The sequence below is a fragment of the Gobio gobio genome (assembly GCF_949357685.1).
Source record: "Gobio gobio genome assembly, chromosome: 16".
In the NCBI taxonomy this organism is placed as follows: domain Eukaryota; kingdom Metazoa; phylum Chordata; class Actinopteri; order Cypriniformes; family Gobionidae; genus Gobio; species Gobio gobio.
Window position 1 is genome coordinate 45,921,409 of NC_137109.1, and position 17,758 is coordinate 45,939,166.

Below are 17,758 nucleotides of genomic sequence, written 5' to 3' on the forward strand. Positions count from 1 at the left end.
ACACCTGATTACTGAAAGTGTATGTCAGGAGTGCTGAACCAAGCCGATCTAATTCACACCTGTCTCTGTGCAGACGCCTGGGCTCACATACAGTAGGTGTGAGTCATATTTGTGATGATTCAGTGAGTGTTTTGACTCACAGGAAGAGGGAAGGAGACTATTGTAAAACCTGAACTCAGATGATCTTTCCTCATACCTTTGTGTAATGTCTTCATATTTTACTGATGGATACATTTAACAACACCGATCAATAGATCAGTTTAATAACACAGATCAGTCAATCATGTGATCAATAATTTAGCAGATATCTGGCTCTACACTCTTAATTTTTTTTCGCAGTGATGCCGTTGAAGATCCATTTTTGGTCCCCTAAAGTACCTTTCAGTCAACAGTAAATTAACCTTTTTTTTTCTTAGTGTGAAGAATCTGGTGCAATGAAAAGGTTACGTGTATTTAAGGGTGTGTTCATACTTGTAGTTCGGTTCTTTGGTCCGGACCAAAAAACAAAACATATAGTCCTGGTCCGCTTAGCGTTCACACTGGCATATTTAACAGCGAACCTAACGTTACCGAACCAAAGGCATAGCGATACGGTCACAGCCTGATTGGTCGGCTTTTATGACGTATATTTGGCGACGAAGCTGCTTACCGAACATTCAAAACAATGCTGTGTGCTGGATTAAACGCCATCATTTTATGCATGTACATATGGTTTTATTTTTACCTGCTGAGAACTCACCAAGAGCTCATAAAATGTTCAAAACATTCAAAACAGCAGCAGGATTTCCTCCGTTGTGCAGAAACGAAGATCTGCATTTATTGATGAGGCACTTTACCTCCTCGTTGCTCCACGTTTGCCCTCTACTCATTTTGGATACACCGATCTTTCCGCGTCGTCAAATCAGCTGACTTGTAGCGTCGCATCTTGTGACATCACGTCCTGTTTTTGGTTCGTTTACATGTCTTTGGTCCGTGTTGCGTTCATATATCAATCGAACCGCACCAGAGTTGGTTTGGAAGCGGACGAGGCCCATCTCTTTAGCGTCTCGGTCCGCTTGTTTGGTGCGCACCAGGGTTTGGATGGCAGCGTTCACATATGTTCAAATGAACCGCACTAACCGAGCAATCGCACCAGGGTTCGTTTTAATCCAACCAAACATGACAAGTGTGAACGCACCCTTAAAGGTTCTTCATGGAACCATCTATGCAATAAAGAACCTTCCTCTTTTTAAAGGGATAGTTCACCCAAAAATGAAAATTAGCCTGCATATAGGCAGGAGGTTGAACAGCTGGCTGTCTGGTGCAGTCATTACAACCTGGAGCTGAACACGCTCAAGACAGTGGAGATGATTGTGGACTTTAGGAGAAACTCTGCATTACCCCCAGTCACCATCATGAACAGCACTGTGGCAACAGTGGAGTCATTCAGGTTCCCGGGCACCACCATCTCTCAGCACCTGAAGTGGGATAATCTAATCATATTTGCTCCATTGCAAAAAATGCCCAGCAGAGGTTGTACGTCCTTCGCCAGCTGAAGAAGTTTAACCTGCCACAGGTGCTGCTGATGCAGTTCTACTCTGCAATCATTGAGTCTGTCCTCTGCATTTCTGTAACTGTCCGGTTTGGCTCTGATACAAAATCAGACATCAGAAGACTACAGAGGACGGTTCGAACTGCTGAGAGAATTATTGGTGCTCCCCTGCCCACCCAAGGTCATATGGGTGGTAAAGTGACGTGATGAGAAACCCTGCATAATTTAAAAATACTACTATTGTGTCACAAAATGTAGTTTTAAGACTTTTTCAGGTGAGAATGTGTGTTTATTTATAAAGAGAGCGCCTATTTTAAAAAAATTATCTTGTGTTTGTGTAGTTGTGATATCCAGGCGATCACCGGGCGCTCAGCGCTCATAACCCCACCGAGAGCAGCCTTTCCTCGGCCAGTCCTTCTGCCGTCTGCCGCTGGCTCTGATGTCCTGTAGTGGTTCGTCTTGTGAGGATCTAACGGCTGATCTTTGGTGTCATGAATCTATAATTTGCTGTCTGCCAAATCGTTTTGACTGAGGGCAAAGAAGTTTCATAACTTTACTTTTTAAGGATATTTAAATATACATGCAGTGAAGATAATGTAGGAGTTGCCTGGACCACATTTGTGTGGCTATTAATGTTTAATATATATTTTTAAGGAAAATGAAAAGAGGCAGAGTGGTGTTTTATGACATATTTCTCCTAGAGCGCCTTGAACGCGCGTCTATTTAGCTTCAAACGCTCAATTTATACGTGCGTCCAATTCACTGTGGATGCGCGAATGGATTCAAAATGTTCACGCGTCAAACTAGACGCGGTAGACGCGATTTTGACGCTCTATTCGCGTTTGGTGTGAACGCAGCATAATGGTTAGGGAGGCAGACTGGTAACCTGAAGGTTGCGGGTTCGATTCTCAATACCTGCAGGACTGAGGTGCCTTTAAGCAAGGCAACCTAACTCCCAATCGCTCCCCAGGTGCCACAGTGAATGGCTGCCCACTGCTCAAGGTGTGTGTCCACTGCTTGTAGTGTGTGTGTTCACTACTCTCTACTCTACTCCTAATGTGTGTGCACTAACTTGGATGGGTTACCATACTTGTCCGTCACTTTCACTTTCAGAGTGAAAAGGATCCCTCACATCCAAGTCATCTTTGAACTTCTTTGAACTGTTGCCATCCTGCCGGCGCTACAGAGCACTGAGCACCAAAACAGCCAGGCACATGAAAAGTTTCTTCCCCCAGGCAATTTACCTCATGAACAGTTAAATATTCTTCCCACTGTGCAATGAATATGTGTAATACCACTTATATTTATTTAACAATAACCTACTTTTTCTATTCTGTTCCCTGTGAATTCTGCTCTACTCTTCATACCACACCTGTATATACAAATGTATTGTCTCTGTGTACTGGAAGCTTCTTCAGTCACCAAAACAAATTCCTTGTGCAAACATATTTGGCACTATAGCTCTTTCTGATTTCAAATGACTAGTAAGTCAGCAGATTGGCCCATGCCGAAATGCTTTTTGTGGTCTCTGAATGAAATCAGTAATCATTTATAACCCGAAACTTCTGCTCTGTTACTTTGTTCCTCACCCAGAATTACAGTACGTACCCTGTCCAACCCTGCCTGTTTGTCTCTGCTCGCTCTGTGCTGTGTGAGATTCGTTGGGGCTTTTCTAGGGCATTGTGGGTAAGGCTGATGAAGGGGCCATCTGCTTGGGAGGGACACAAATTACACCCTCTTTCTCTCTCCCGGAACACCAGGTTCTGCTGTCTCCATGGCAACCAACACATTAACGTTCCTTATCGAGTTTGGAGCTAATGCAATTGCGCTAATCAAATTATGCAAAAAAATATTTGACTCGTCCACAATGAAAATGACAGGCATAATTTATTCAGAAGGCAGTGGACACGCATAGAGTAAACCGGTGACCAGTAAGCATATGCCATCTGTATTTGCAGTATGCTTCTCTTCATGTCTGCTCTCAGAGAGATGACACAATCATTTTCATTTACACCAGAGCGACTTAATTTGGCTTTTGAGAAGCATGTTTCATCGTTCAAAAGTTGGGGAAGCATGCATCTATTTGATCGAATTACAATTTAAAGTATCTGTTTTCCATTATAAGATATTTTAAAATTAAACAATTTCAGCATTATTACTTCAGTCTTCAGTGTCACATTGTCCTTCAGAAATTATTCTGATTTGCTGCTCAAGAACAATTCTGATTATCATCAATTTTGATATTTTTGTGGAAACCATAATGCATTTTTATAAGGAATCAGTTTTCAAGAAGATCAGCATTTATTTGAAATAGAAATCTTTTGTAACATTATAAATGCCTTTACTGACACGTTTGATCCATTTAAATGTGCACTATGTAAAATGTTTTGAGTAAAATATCCAAAAACCACTAGGCCAGTGTTATATATTTTGTTCAGTTGAGTACTTACAATATCCCAAATGTTTCCAACTATTTGTAAATCGTGAGAAATTGCTATTTTAACCGAGGGACCGGGACGTGTGAGGGAGTCGCCTGTCGATGGCGTCATTTTTGCGTTCCCCTCGGTTTCCGGTTTTATTTTGCAGAAACGCTTTACTCTCACTGCAGTGTGAACAAGTGTCATAGCAGCCGCTGAGAGAACACACAGAGTCACGTCATAACATCATTTTTAACACACTCAGATGTGTCTAATATGATAAACAGAGCTGCGTTACCTCATACTCATGACCGGAAAAGCGGAAGTGGCGCTGGCGACTCTTGGCATAATAAAAGTCCCACCGCTCGCGAGGCGTGTGTTCTGCTCTTCTTATTAACAATCTCTCCAGTGGCCTTGCTCAGCTCCACAACACTCGGTCCTGCTCTGCTTCAGACTACAGTAACGTTAATAATCACATCCATGAACATGATTTCTGCCCGAGTCCTATCCCGATTCTTTTCCACCGGCTGTGAGGTGAAGACCACATGTCCCAAGATTCTGTGCTCAAACGTGGCGTCATCAAACTATGCCTTTGTTTTGAACAGGCGACCTCTAGCGGACGGAAAAGTTACATAGTGCACCTTTAATGCGTCCTTTCTAAATAAAAGTATTATTTTCTTTAATTAATAATTTGTCTTTTGCCCTGTGTCGCGTCTCAATTTTTTTGAGCGTCCCCCCACAAGCTTTGTGTTTTTAAGTCAAAGTGTCAAGTTATAAATAATCCAGCTTTTAAGTCTCAAGATGAATTCTGTTCCATTATGCTGCGCAGAGTCTAGCTATTTTTAACCAGAAAAATGCATCTTATATAAACGTCCCCTAAGAAACATCCGATCAGGGCCAGATGAACCCAAAACCTTGAATTATAGTTTTTATTCAGGTAACCCAATGAAAATTCACAGTGTTGCACATCCCTTTTTTGTTTATGATTAGTACAAAGAAACACTATGAGGCACATTAACTTATGCACATTGAGCTCTGTACCATAACCAGACAGAAGTTCATAAATAAATCATATGAAACGCTTGGCGTCTGTCACTTCAGTAATGGCCTGCCTGACTCATTCAGGTTCTGTCATCTCAGGGACACAGCAGCCGATGCGAAAACTCCTCATCCCAAATTACAGCTTCATTTAAAGAATATCCTAATGAGCCATTTGCCACCATTACAGAAATTGTGCACACCAAGATTTTAATTAGTTGAATTAGATGTGCTGTTTCTCGGCTGGAAAAAAAGATGCGCTTTGCTACCCGTGAGCTAAATGCTAATTCAGTGGCATGAATTGCGGGGAGGATTGTAATGGGCTTGTGTTGGGTGCTTATCTCAATAGCCTAAATTTGAGCACTAATGTACACATGTATGATGCTTTTTGTATTTTAGGATTAGATATGCTCTGTTCATTTCTTTTAGGATTTAGGGGAAACATTAGTGTAACAAATCTAATGGGTAAAAAGCAGATCAAAACCAATTTGGCCTACTATCTCATCAGCTCAACCAAGATGGTCAGGCATGTTGACCTTGGCCTAAACAGTCAGTATGCTGGCCAATTAACCATTTAAAGCATCTTGGACCAGTTAATTACCTAACATATATACACACACAGATGAGCCAAAACAGTACCGACCCACCTAGGCATGGTATCTGGCACTAAACGTTAGCAGCAGATCCTTCAAATCCTGTATGTTTCAAGGTGGAGCCACAGTGGATCAAACCTGTTGGTCCACACATCCTACAGATGCTCAATTGGATTGGAGGCCAGGGTAACACCTTGAAGTCTTCATCATGTTCCTCAAACTATTGCTGAACAATGTGTGCAATATGGCAGGGTGCATTATCCTGAAAGAAGCACTTCCACTAGGAAACACCATTGAAACATTGCCCAGAGCATCACACTCCCGTCATCCCACGGTGTATCCTGCTGCCATCACTTCCCCAGGAAAATGGCGCACTCGTGATGTAAAGGACAACAGGACTTATTGGACCAGGCAACCTTCTTCCATTGCTCCAAGGTCCAGTCCCAACGCTTGCATGCCCATTGTTGGCACGTTCAACGGTGGACAGGGGTCATCAGGGGCACTCTGATTGGTCTGTGTCTACACAGTCCCATACACAGGAGAGATGCACTGTGTGTTGTGACACAGTCCCTGTTGGCTCAGAGCAGACGGGATAGCCTTTGTTGTCCTCGTGCATCGATGAGCCTTGGGCGCCCAACACCCTGTCGCCAGATTGTGGTTTGTCCCTCTGTTGGTAAATTCTCACCACTGCTGACCGGGAGCAACATACTACAAGATACTCTGACCCAGTCGCCTTATTCCTGCCCATTTCTCCTGCATTCAACACGTTAATTACAAGAACTGATTGTTTGCTTGTCATTTAATCTACCCAGACCTTAAAGGTCCCGTTTTTCGTGTTTTTTTTGAAGCTTTGATTGTGTTTACAGTGTGCAATATAACATGTGTTCATGTTTCATGTGTAAAAAAACACAGTATTTTTCACACAATTTACTTATCTGTATACTGCTGTTTTCACTGTCCTCAAAACTGCCTGAGAATTTCCTCGTTCTATGAAGTCCCTTCTTCAGAAATACGTAACGAGTTCTGATTGTGCCAGCGGTTCCCGTGTTGTGATTCGACAGCAGTTTTAAAAAATGGCTTTTTATTTATTTTTTTATTAAACTGTGGTTTACTGAAAAAATTGTGTCTGTCCTTAAATTAATTAAATTATAACTAAAAGTTTCTTAAAGATAATGATGTAAACTATTTAGGGAGCCCTTACTTGCACATTAATACTATAATATTAAAGGTTAACAACAGAGCCCAAACTATTAGCCATTCAGCTGATATTCATGTTTAGATATAAGATAATCAACACTCAAATAACACATTGTGTGCAAACATGTAAACTTCACATAAGGCAGTTTTTGCATTAAAAGTCCCCTTCTTCACGATTCCATTGTTCAAACTTTAGTTAGTTTGTAATGTTGCTGTTAGAGCATAAATAATACCTGTAAAATTATAAAGCTCAAAGTTCAATGCCAAGCGAGATATTTTATTTAACAGAAGTTCCCTTTCAAAGCCTACAGCGAACGGCTGGCTTGGACTACATCCTGGTACTTCCTTCTTTAATTACGTCAGTAGAGCAGTAGAACAGACTAACCTCCGCCCACAAAGAAACGCGAAAAAGGGGGCGCGGTCTTGTTGCTGTCCCACGTGGAGAAGCGGACGGTCGCGTGGAGAAAAGGAACTGTTGCGTTGAGTGTGTTTATCGCCATGTCATCGAGACGCTGTTATTTTCATCCAGGAGTCAAATCACCTTTGTTTGGCTTTCCCAGGGACGCTGTAGAGATTATTGAGCGCATACATCTCTCCGTTAAGAGGCGTGACCTTTCCATCGTGCGCTAAACTGCTGTCAAATTACAACACAGGAACCGCTTTCACGTGCGCTAAGCTGTGGTCGAATCACAGCACAGGAACCGCTGGCACAATCAGAACTCGTTACGTGTTTCTGAAGGAGGGACTTCATAGAACAAGGAAATCACCAGCCGTTTTTAGGACAGTGGAAACAGCGGTACACAGATAAGTAAATTGTGTGAAAAATACTGTTTTTTTACACGCGAAACATGAACACATGTTATATTGCACACTGTAAACACAATCAAAGCTTCAAAAAAACACGAAGAACGGGACCTTTAACTCCTAAATCTAATTGTTTTTTCGTTGTTGAAATATAATCTTAGTGACTGACAGATTTATCTAATAATCAAGACATCACTAACTGGTTCAGTAGAATTTATATATATATATATATATATATATATATATATATATATATATATATATATATATATATATATATATATAGGCTAATATAGTGCATATATTTACTGAAAGAGTTGATTTCTCTAGTGAATTAACAGCTGTGGACACTGAAGGACTTCTGACTTCTTGAGGTAAATGATGCTGCGTGACATTGTTTACAAGCTGTTTGACGTCTTTCCGCGATTGAAACACTGATTGAGCGATTACACGACATATGATACGTTTCAGTAAGAGTTATCCTCAACATACCTTAAGATATTAATTCATGTTTATTCTTCTGGAAGCGCGCCGCGGCTGCTTGAATTGACACGTCTATACAGTGATCAGTCGTCACATTAAAGAGCGTCAAAACGGCATTTATCGTTTGAATTTTGTGATAAAATGGACTGAATGCTTAATATGTTCGAGTGGGAACTAGGATTGAAGTGTGTTCCACGCTTAAAACAAGCCGACTGTTAACTGTTAAAGATTGCATTCGGATACACACGCGCACCGAACCGAATGCCCTGTACTGAAACGGTTCGGTACGAATACGTGTACCGTTACACCCTTATTGTTAGTTGATTATCAAGATATTAGCTGGTCATAATGTTTTGGCTCATCAGTGTAAACTAAAACAATATTTATTTTTTTCCATCAATAACTATTGTTTTTATTGAAGAACATATCAAATCACAAAATGACCGTTCATTTGGCTGGATTTTCCATCCAGGCATTGATGTTTTTTTCTTCTCCATGTTTGTTTCCACAGTGATGCCAACCTCACAGATGTGCTGTGCGACTCAGACTCCGAGTTGGGCAGCGTGGAAATGCTGGAGAGGGGCAGCACGGATACTCTCGCTAATGGCTGCCGCGTCGACACAGATGCTGCCAAACGACTGGCCAAACGACTGTTCTATCTGGAGGGCTTCAAGCGCTGTGACGTGGCTCGACACCTGGGCAAGAAGTGAGTGTTTGTGTATGAATGAGCGTATTGTATGAGAAAGGGAGTGGAATGAAACGCTTTTCCTTCATCATTCCCACAATCCCTCTATTACTGTTTCTCCTGCAGTAATGATTTCAGCCAGATGGTGGCATCAGAGTACCTGAGCTTCTTTGACTTTACTGGGTTGTCATTAGACAGAGCGCTGAGGTGAGTGACTTTTCCATTCCTTACTGAAAGCAAAAGGCCAAATGTAGCAACACTACACGCAGCCAGACTGAACATATTAGGTGTTTAATAAATAGCTGTGGTGACCAATAAATAAATCAAAATAGCCAAACATTGCCTGATTAGGACACAATTTTACAAAGATGATGGAAAATGATGATAGAAAGTTTTTAAAAACACGGCACACATGTAGTGGCTTCATTGTTTCCTTGTATTATTACTGTAGTTAAGCTGCAATAAGAGGAAGTAGTTTATTTTAGATTAATACTCATGCATGTCACATGTTCATCATGTCTCAGTTCCACAAATACTCTTGAAACAGGAAAAAATTAAGCACGCCATCACTGAAATACCTGCACTGCAAGAAGTGGAAGAACGAAGTGCATTTACACAATGTGCTTAAAGGGATAGTTCACCCAAAAAAGAAATTGTTATGTTTATCTGCTCACCCCCAGGACATCCACGATGTAGGTGTCTTTGTTTCTTCAGTAGAACACAAATGAAGATTTTTAACTCCAGCCGTTGCAGTGTGATAGTCGTATAATGCATGATATTTTAGAGTATGAGAGCAATGAGAGTAAAAACACACAGACATATGAATCTTTATTAAATCATGCGGCTCGTGGCGACAAGTCTTAAGACACGAAACGATCGGTTTCTGCAGTATTTATGTTATTTTTTATCTCTTATCAGACGAATGTCATCTAGTTTTCCCAGCACCATAACTTCCGGCGAATAAGGTCAAAATACTGGCGCGATCAAAGATATATATACATAGATGCCTCATTCGACCGATCCGCGCAGGCACTAATGAGGAATCTATGTATATATCTATGATCGCGCCGGTATTTTGCATGTGTTTTGACCTTATTCGCCGGAAGTGATGGCGCGGGGACGGCTGATGCAGAGCCATAGAAAAAAATTTAACACATTTTTTAATATGGATATTTTTCTTACACAAACGCATCGATTCGCTTCAGAAGGCCTTTATTAACACCCTGGAGCCGCGTAGGGGTGCACCGATCCGACTTTTTCAGTCCCGATACCGATACCGATGCCTGGGCTTTGTGTATCTGTCGATACCCGATACCGTTCCGATATATTGTTGAATTAATAATAAACTGTATATCTTCCACCTTATACCTTCCTTGAAGAGACTAAAGGCACCAGACTTTACTAACTAAACATAACTAAGACAAAATAACAGATGTATGTAAGGTGTTGAATTCTTATTTATTTATTTAAAAAACAATTGTGCATTCAAATCTAAAATAGAATGTAATCTAACTTCTTTAAATAAATAAAACGTAGCAGTGGAAACAAAAAACAGTGTATTGGTCAAACATACAATAGTAATCTGACAGTTACCAAACATTTTTTACACTACAGATAATTGTTTTGGTATATAATCATATCAATATTAAAAAGTAGCATTACAAATTAACAAATAGTCTAATTTTCTACCATATGCAATTTAATAAAAATTTTCAGCTAGCTAATAACAACTTTGTTCTGGTTTCACCTCACTCCAGATTAAATGATTGTAGGCTAGGCCTATTTATTTTACTACACATTGTCAACAGAAATAAGATGAAATACTGTTGATAATTAAAAATAATTCTTACTACCCACTCTTGCTAAAATGGGTAAGCACACTTGTGTTCTCATTTCAGTTGCGTTCTGAGTAAATTAATAAACTGAGTTCATGAGTTCAGTGTTGGACAGATCAGTTGTTCTGGCCAGTCGTTAAAATGATTCGGTTCAAAGGAGTCATTAGGTCACGAATCGGACATTAGCAGACGCGTTGTGTGCGAATCCCGTCTGTTAGAACATCGCGAAAGATGTCAACACACAGAAAACACTTCATAACTGGATATAATTTGTCTCCCGCTTATTGAAAGTATGTTTTATGTCAGCTGGTCAGAGAAGAGTCAATGTTTTTTGAGCGCAATTCACACCCAGTGATAATTCAAGGACAAAATTGTCCGAATGTGTCACGTGCAACATGGTTTCGGTCTTCCGAGCTTTTGATTTGGATTAATATGTGAAATATGAGAGCGAACACTGATTATTTTGAAGACCCAGAGAGCGCGCGCGGGGGAGGAGCTCTCAGATCGGTCTCTCTGTCACTCAGTCACAAGCGCAGCATCTGTTCTACATCACTCGTAAATCACAATAACTCATCAAATTAGGCTTTGGCCGTCAAAAAAATGTCAATGCAGGAAAGACCCTGACTTTGCAGTAATACCCTCGAAACAGCGACGAACTAGTTGGCGTGGCAAGCGTGAAATATCTCCTCCACACAGCCGACTCTCTGGCTCGCTCCCTTCTAGCCTGCGACACACGTGAAGCTGACGAATGACGTAGGTTCTGCTGCGACGGAAAAAAACACATGGATCGGCTTGTGGATCTGTTAATTTTTCCGATCCCCGATCCAGCTATTTTGTCAGTATCGCGGCCGATATCCGATCCTAATATCGGATCGGTGCACCCCTAGAGCCGCGTGGAGCACGTTATTTGACTGACAGATGCATTTTATGGACTTCAAAAACAGAGCAACTATTACTGCTATTATAATGCTTGGATTAGCCTGGACTTTTTTAATATAACTCAGATTTTATTTGTCTGAAAGAAGAATGTCATATACACCTAGGATGACTTGAGGGTGAGTAAATCATGGGCTAATTTTCATTTTTGGGTGAACTATCCCTTTAAGAATATTTCAGTCGGGACTAACAATAGTTGTCTCGATAGAATGACAATTACAGTCAGCGGGATCTCTAATTCAGTCCCGAATTCATAGTCTATACAAGTACATAAACTAGAGCTGCATGCAAACTAATTTGGGTCACTTATAATGTGCATTTGGGAACGTAATGTGCCAACCATCTTCCAAAGCTTTAAAGGCTTCCTGCTGTTTTCCACCAAAATAAAAGATTGATGTTTTAACATTTAAAAATGAAGAAATCAAGACAGCCATAAATATTAGTATGACAATTGTACAGTTGTTCTCCATAATTGAATAATAATAGTAATAATTAGTATATATTAGTGTGATGATTTTTGTTTTTCAATATTTTTTCCCCAAATGGTGCAACCCTTGTTGCATGAACACAAATGCTCCGGTAACCCAGTATTTTTCACACAATTAACTTATCTGTATACCGCTGTTTTCACGGTCCTCAAAACTGCCTGAGAATTTCCTCGTTCTATGAAGTCCCTCCTTCAGAAATACGTAACGAGTTCTGATTGTGCCAGCGGTTCCCGTGTTGTGATTCGACAGCAGTTTTAAAAAATGGCTTTTTTTTTTTTTTTTTATTAAACTGTGGTTTACTGAAAAATTTGTGTCTGTCCTTAAATGAATTAAATTATAACTAAAAGTTTCTTAAAGATAATGATGTAAACTATTTAGGGAGCCCTTACTTGCACATTAATACTATAATATTAAAGGTTGACAACAGAGCCCAAACTATTAGCCATTCAGCTGATATTCATGTTTAGATATAAGATAATCAACACTAATTATCTTATATCTAATTTGGGTCACTTATAATGTGCATTTGGGAACGTAATGTGCCAACCATCTTCCAAAGCTTTAAAGGCTTCCTGCTGTTTTCCACCAAAATAAAAGATTGATGTTTTAACATTTAAAAATGAAGAAATCAAGACAGCCATAAATATTAGTATGACAATTGTACAGTTGTTCTGCATAATTGAATAATAATAGTAATAATTAGTATATATTAGTGTGATGATATTGTTTTTCAATATTTTTTCCCCAAATGGTGCAACCCTTGTTGCATGAACACAAATGCTCCGGTAAAACTTTTTTTAGGGTTAGGTAGTTAACTAGCTATTAACCAGTTGCTTATTAGCATGCATATTACAAGGATATTGGCTGTTTATTAGTACTTATAAAGCACATATTGATGCCTTATTCTGCATGACCATATTCTACATCCCTTAAAGGGATAGTTCACCCAAAAATTTAAATTAGCCCATGATTTACTCACCCTCAAGTCATCCTAGGTGTATATAACTTTCTTCTTTCAGACATTATTCTTTATAATAAAAAAATGTCCTGGCTCTTCCAAGCTTTATAATGGCAGTGAATGTTGCTCTGTTTTTGAAGTCCATAAAAAGTTTTTATTATAACTCCAATTGTGTTCGTCTGAAAGAAGAAAGTCATATACACCTAGGATGATTAAGGGTGAGTAAACCATGGGGCAATTTTCATTTTTGGGTGAACTATCCCTTTAATCGTACCCAATACCAAAACGTAAATGCTACAAAAATGACCTTACTAACTATTAATAAGCTGTAAATTAGGAGTTTATTGAGGCAAAGGTCGTAGTTAATAGTGAATATGTGTTGCCCTTACTAAAGTGTTTCCAATGCTTCTAATGTAGTTATGCAAGCTAAATTTCATTGTGGCATTCCTGAATGCCAGATTGTACTTTCTAACACAATGCAAGTACACATTGTATTAAAATAGTAGACATTAGCCTAAGCATAAATACAGTAGAGAATAGAAATTCAGGGTGTAGTATTTGGCAGTACTAGCATATCTACACTTTTTTTTTGTGCTGCACCGTAATCCTTTCCATTTACTCTGGTTGCAGGAACTTCTTGAAGGCGTTTCCTCTGATGGGAGAGACGCAGGAGAGAGAACGTGTGCTGGTGCACTTCTCCAAACGCTTTTGCCACTGTAACCCAGAAGATCTCAACTCAGAGGGCAAGTCTTCCATGAGGGTTTCTGTAGATTTAGCATTTGCTGGTTACTCGAATTTTATCATGGCTGTGCACAATAATATATTAAAAGGTTTTCTACATTGTGGCACACATGAGTGAAGCTGCACATACAAACTGTTCCAAAACCTAGTAAGCTGACTTCTAATGGTGCGTTCACACCGAACGAGAATTAAACGTTTTGCGCGAGTGGTTTACATGTTAAGTCAATGCAAAGACGCGAATAGACATTCTGTGCCGCGTTAACCAATCAGGAGCTTGCTCTAGTAGTGACAACAATGAGGAGAAAATCTGCTTTATATTAATATCTGGTTCAGACAAGTGTGCATATGATTATCACTGTGATAACATTACATGACAAGAAACACAAGTCTCTTTTTGTTAAATGCAAGTTTATGTATGGAATTTATGTATCAATAATACAAAAGTATAAGTAAAAGGTATAATAAGCTATACATGAACTAAAGCAAACAATTCAGTCAAACATTCAAAGTCAGTGCTAGTAGTATACAACGGTAACGTTAAGTTACATAGCCTAAAAAATCAAAAAGTAATGAAACTTCACTTTGCCCTCAGCCTAAACGATTTGCCATGATCCATGAGACCAAAGATCGCCCGTTACATCTTCACAAGACGAATTATAGCTCGAGACACACCACAGAGACATCAGAGCCAGCAGCAAACGTCTGAAGGACTGGCCGAGGAAAGGTTGCTCTCGCCAGGGTTAACGAGCGCTGAGCGCCGCTGATCGCCTGGATCTCACAACCCTGAAAACGCCAGATAAAATGTTCAAATAGGCTTTTATTTTATAAATAAACCACAGATTTGAGCTTTAAACAACTACATTATCGCCTGAAAAGTCTCAAAACTGTTTTTTCACACATTAACAGTAGTTTTTTAACAAAAAAGATGTGTAAACACAGCCCATGTCAGCCATTTCTCAATGAGACGAACCGCCTGGCAGAAGCCCCTCCCATAACGCGTCTGTTCAGCCCCCCCCTAAACTTCTGTCCAGCCCCCCTAAAAAAATGTGTGATTAACCTTTCAAACTTATGAAACTGGTTTCGGCTTCGTCCTGTCTTTTAATCAGCGTGTTCTTCAATCCGCTGTGGCAGCGAATTGAGCGCACGTCAGAAGCAGAAGTGTGTGTGTTGATCTGAGCCTCATTGGTCTGTCACCGCTCGTCAATGTCAAAATATTTGGGAAAACCAATGAAATCAGAGTAGGCGGGCTTTATTTACGCACAGATGCTACTGAGGCTGAGCACGAGTTTTAGCAGCGCGACTCGACGTCAAGTGAAATATGTCAGTAGCTAAACTAAACGTTTCATATTTGACAGCTGCTTCTTTAAGTCAGAAATGTTAAACAAATGACAAAAATATTCAGGCAAATTAATAAACTTTTGTCTAATTTTGCCATTTTGATTTGAAATAGGCCTATGTAAAGTCATTTATTAACAATTATTTTAATTAACAAACAAGAAATATTAACAAAGTAACATTAGTAATAAATGTGTGCATATTGTAAATGTAATAATTCCATGTGTAGCTCTCAGTAAATAAAAAAAGCTCAGGTTATTTCAGCCTGTATAGGGCATAAGATTAGTAATGAATGTGTGCATATTGTGAATTAATTTAATACATTAAGTTAGGCTGCCTAGCTTTCCTGTTAGCCTTCAGTAAATTAACATGTCTACAAAAATGATTCATAAAACATATAAATATCAGTTAAACATATGTTTAGTTTCTTCACTGACAAAAATGGAAAAACTTTATCAAGTCAAGTCAAGTCAACTTTATTTATATAGCGCTTTTAACAATGTAGATTGTTTCAAAGCAGCTTTACAGTGTTAAACAGGAAAATAATGCAGCATAATTTTATTCAGCTGTATAGCCATTCTGGAAAAATTTCAAGTATCATACAGTGACAGTGTGGGCTTTAGATCAATAATTTGATCAGTAATTTTGTTTAAATGGTTAATTTAGTTTATTATTTAGATGTATTTCGATGTTTAGTTGAAAAATTTAGTGTCCCCAACTGAGCACGCCGAGCCAGAGGCAACAGTGGCAAGGAAACCAAAACCCCATTAGGTGACCTAATGGAGAAAAATAAACCTTGGGAGAAACCAGGCTCAGTCGGGGTGCCAGTTCTCCTCTGGCCAATTAACAAACAGCGTATTATTATTATTATTCTGGCAGTTTTACAGCTCGGAGGTCATAATAGATCAGAATATTCGAGGGACCGGGGGCAACATGCTGGAGACGGGTTTATTGAGGATGATGTTGATTAAATAATTATTAAAGTGCAATATTCGAATGATCGGAGGCAACACGCAGGAGACGGGTTTATTGAGATGCCGTGTCGATGAGGCAGTTTCAGGGGGAGTCTAATCACGGTCTCTCAGACACTTCGGGGTCCTGTGTTGGTCTTCTCTGGGCGCAGGTCCACCATCTGATCTGGATACGGCCCGGATCCAGCTGACTGCAGTAAACCTCGGGATAAAACAGAGAGACTAACATTAGCGTAGATGCCATTCTTCTGATGATGTAACGAGTACATCAGGTGTTATGGGAAGTGTTCCCGGTTCCGGCTGACCTAGTTAATGCAGCCTAACAATCATTTCATTGAAAAAGTGTTTTATGTGTATGCCACAGTAAAGAGATGTGTTTTTAGTCTAGATTTAAACTGACAGAGTGTGTCTGCTTCCCGAACAATGTTAGGAAGACTGTTCCAGAGTTTAGGTGCTAAATAGGAAAACGATCGACCGCCTGCAGTTGATTTGGATATTCTCGGTATGATCAACTGGCCAGAATTTTGAGACCGCAGTAGACGTGATGGAGTATAATATGTTAAGAGCTCGCTCAAGTATTGGGGAGCTAAACCATTTAGTGCTTTGTAAGTAATAAGTAAGATTTTAAAATTTATGCGATGTTTAATAGGCAGCCAGTGCAGTGTTGACAGAACTGGGCTAATATGGTCATACTTCCTGGTTCTAGTAAGAACTCGAGCTGCTGCGTTTTGGACCAGCTGGAGTTTATTTATTATTTATTTATTATTTATTAAATATTAAATATTTATTTAATATTTATTATCAGTCATATCTCCCCATGCCATGGTTTCAAGTTATTGTTATCTAATTTTTTGGCGTTCAGAACATTTGAAAATGCACATATGTAGATCATAGAAATCAAAATGTTCTCGAGAGGCCATGCCCCCAAAACCCCACTAACCTCACATTTGGGATCTCAGTGATTATAAACCTGCCTACATTGTATGATTGAGGGATGTACAATATGGTCATGCAGAATGAGGCATTAATATTTGCTTTATAGGTTTAAGTAATAATAAACAGCCAATATCTTAATATGCATGCATACTAATAAGCTACTAGTTAATAGTGAGAATTGGACCCTAAACTAAAGTCTTACCAATTTTTTTTTTTCATATCCTCACTAGGGGCTAAAATGAAAATCCTAGAAACACCCTGGTGGACGCTGATCTCTATCATTATCTTTAGTTATCGTTCTTGGTGTGAACTGGCCTTTATAGTTTTATATATTTGTTTTGTAGAATGTATGATTTTTATTAACTCTTTTTCCTCTTTTTTTAATAGATGGTGCTCACACACTGACCTGTGCACTTATGCTTCTTAACACAGACCTGCATGGACACGTATGTATTCAGCAACACATGCGGCTCTTCTCTAGGTTGTTGAATCCAAGCATGTCTCACGTTAACATGTTTATTAGACTCATTAATCCTCAAGACGGTGTGGTAATAATGAATGCATGTACATGAAGAGGAAATAATGGACAGAAGTTTGATTTGATTGTGGATTGTGCAGTAACTGGATCTACTAGCGATTGCACTTCAATCTAATTGCAGAAATACATTAGACCATCTTCAGTTCTGTCTCATATTTCTATTTTCTATATTCACTCAAACAAAGTGATCAGGAACATGATGTTAAGCATAGCATGGCTGGTCATTACTTGGCTAGAGGTCATCACACAGAAATGCTGTATTTGACTGCAGA

General features: G+C 39.4%; 1 protein-coding gene across 1 annotated transcript in view; it reads left to right on the forward strand.

The window, feature by feature from the left end:
- psd2 (pleckstrin and Sec7 domain containing 2) overlaps positions 1–17,758 on the forward strand; it is a 41,324-nt gene that overhangs the window by 3,065 nt on the left and 20,501 nt on the right. Inside the window, exons 2-5 of the mRNA XM_079838344.1 lie at positions 8,575–8,769; positions 8,875–8,955; positions 13,596–13,708; positions 17,336–17,394. Coding sequence (XP_079694470.1) covers positions 8,575–8,769; positions 8,875–8,955; positions 13,596–13,708; positions 17,336–17,394 — 448 coding nt within the window. The remainder of the gene's footprint in view (positions 1–8,574; positions 8,770–8,874; positions 8,956–13,595; positions 13,709–17,335; positions 17,395–17,758) is intronic.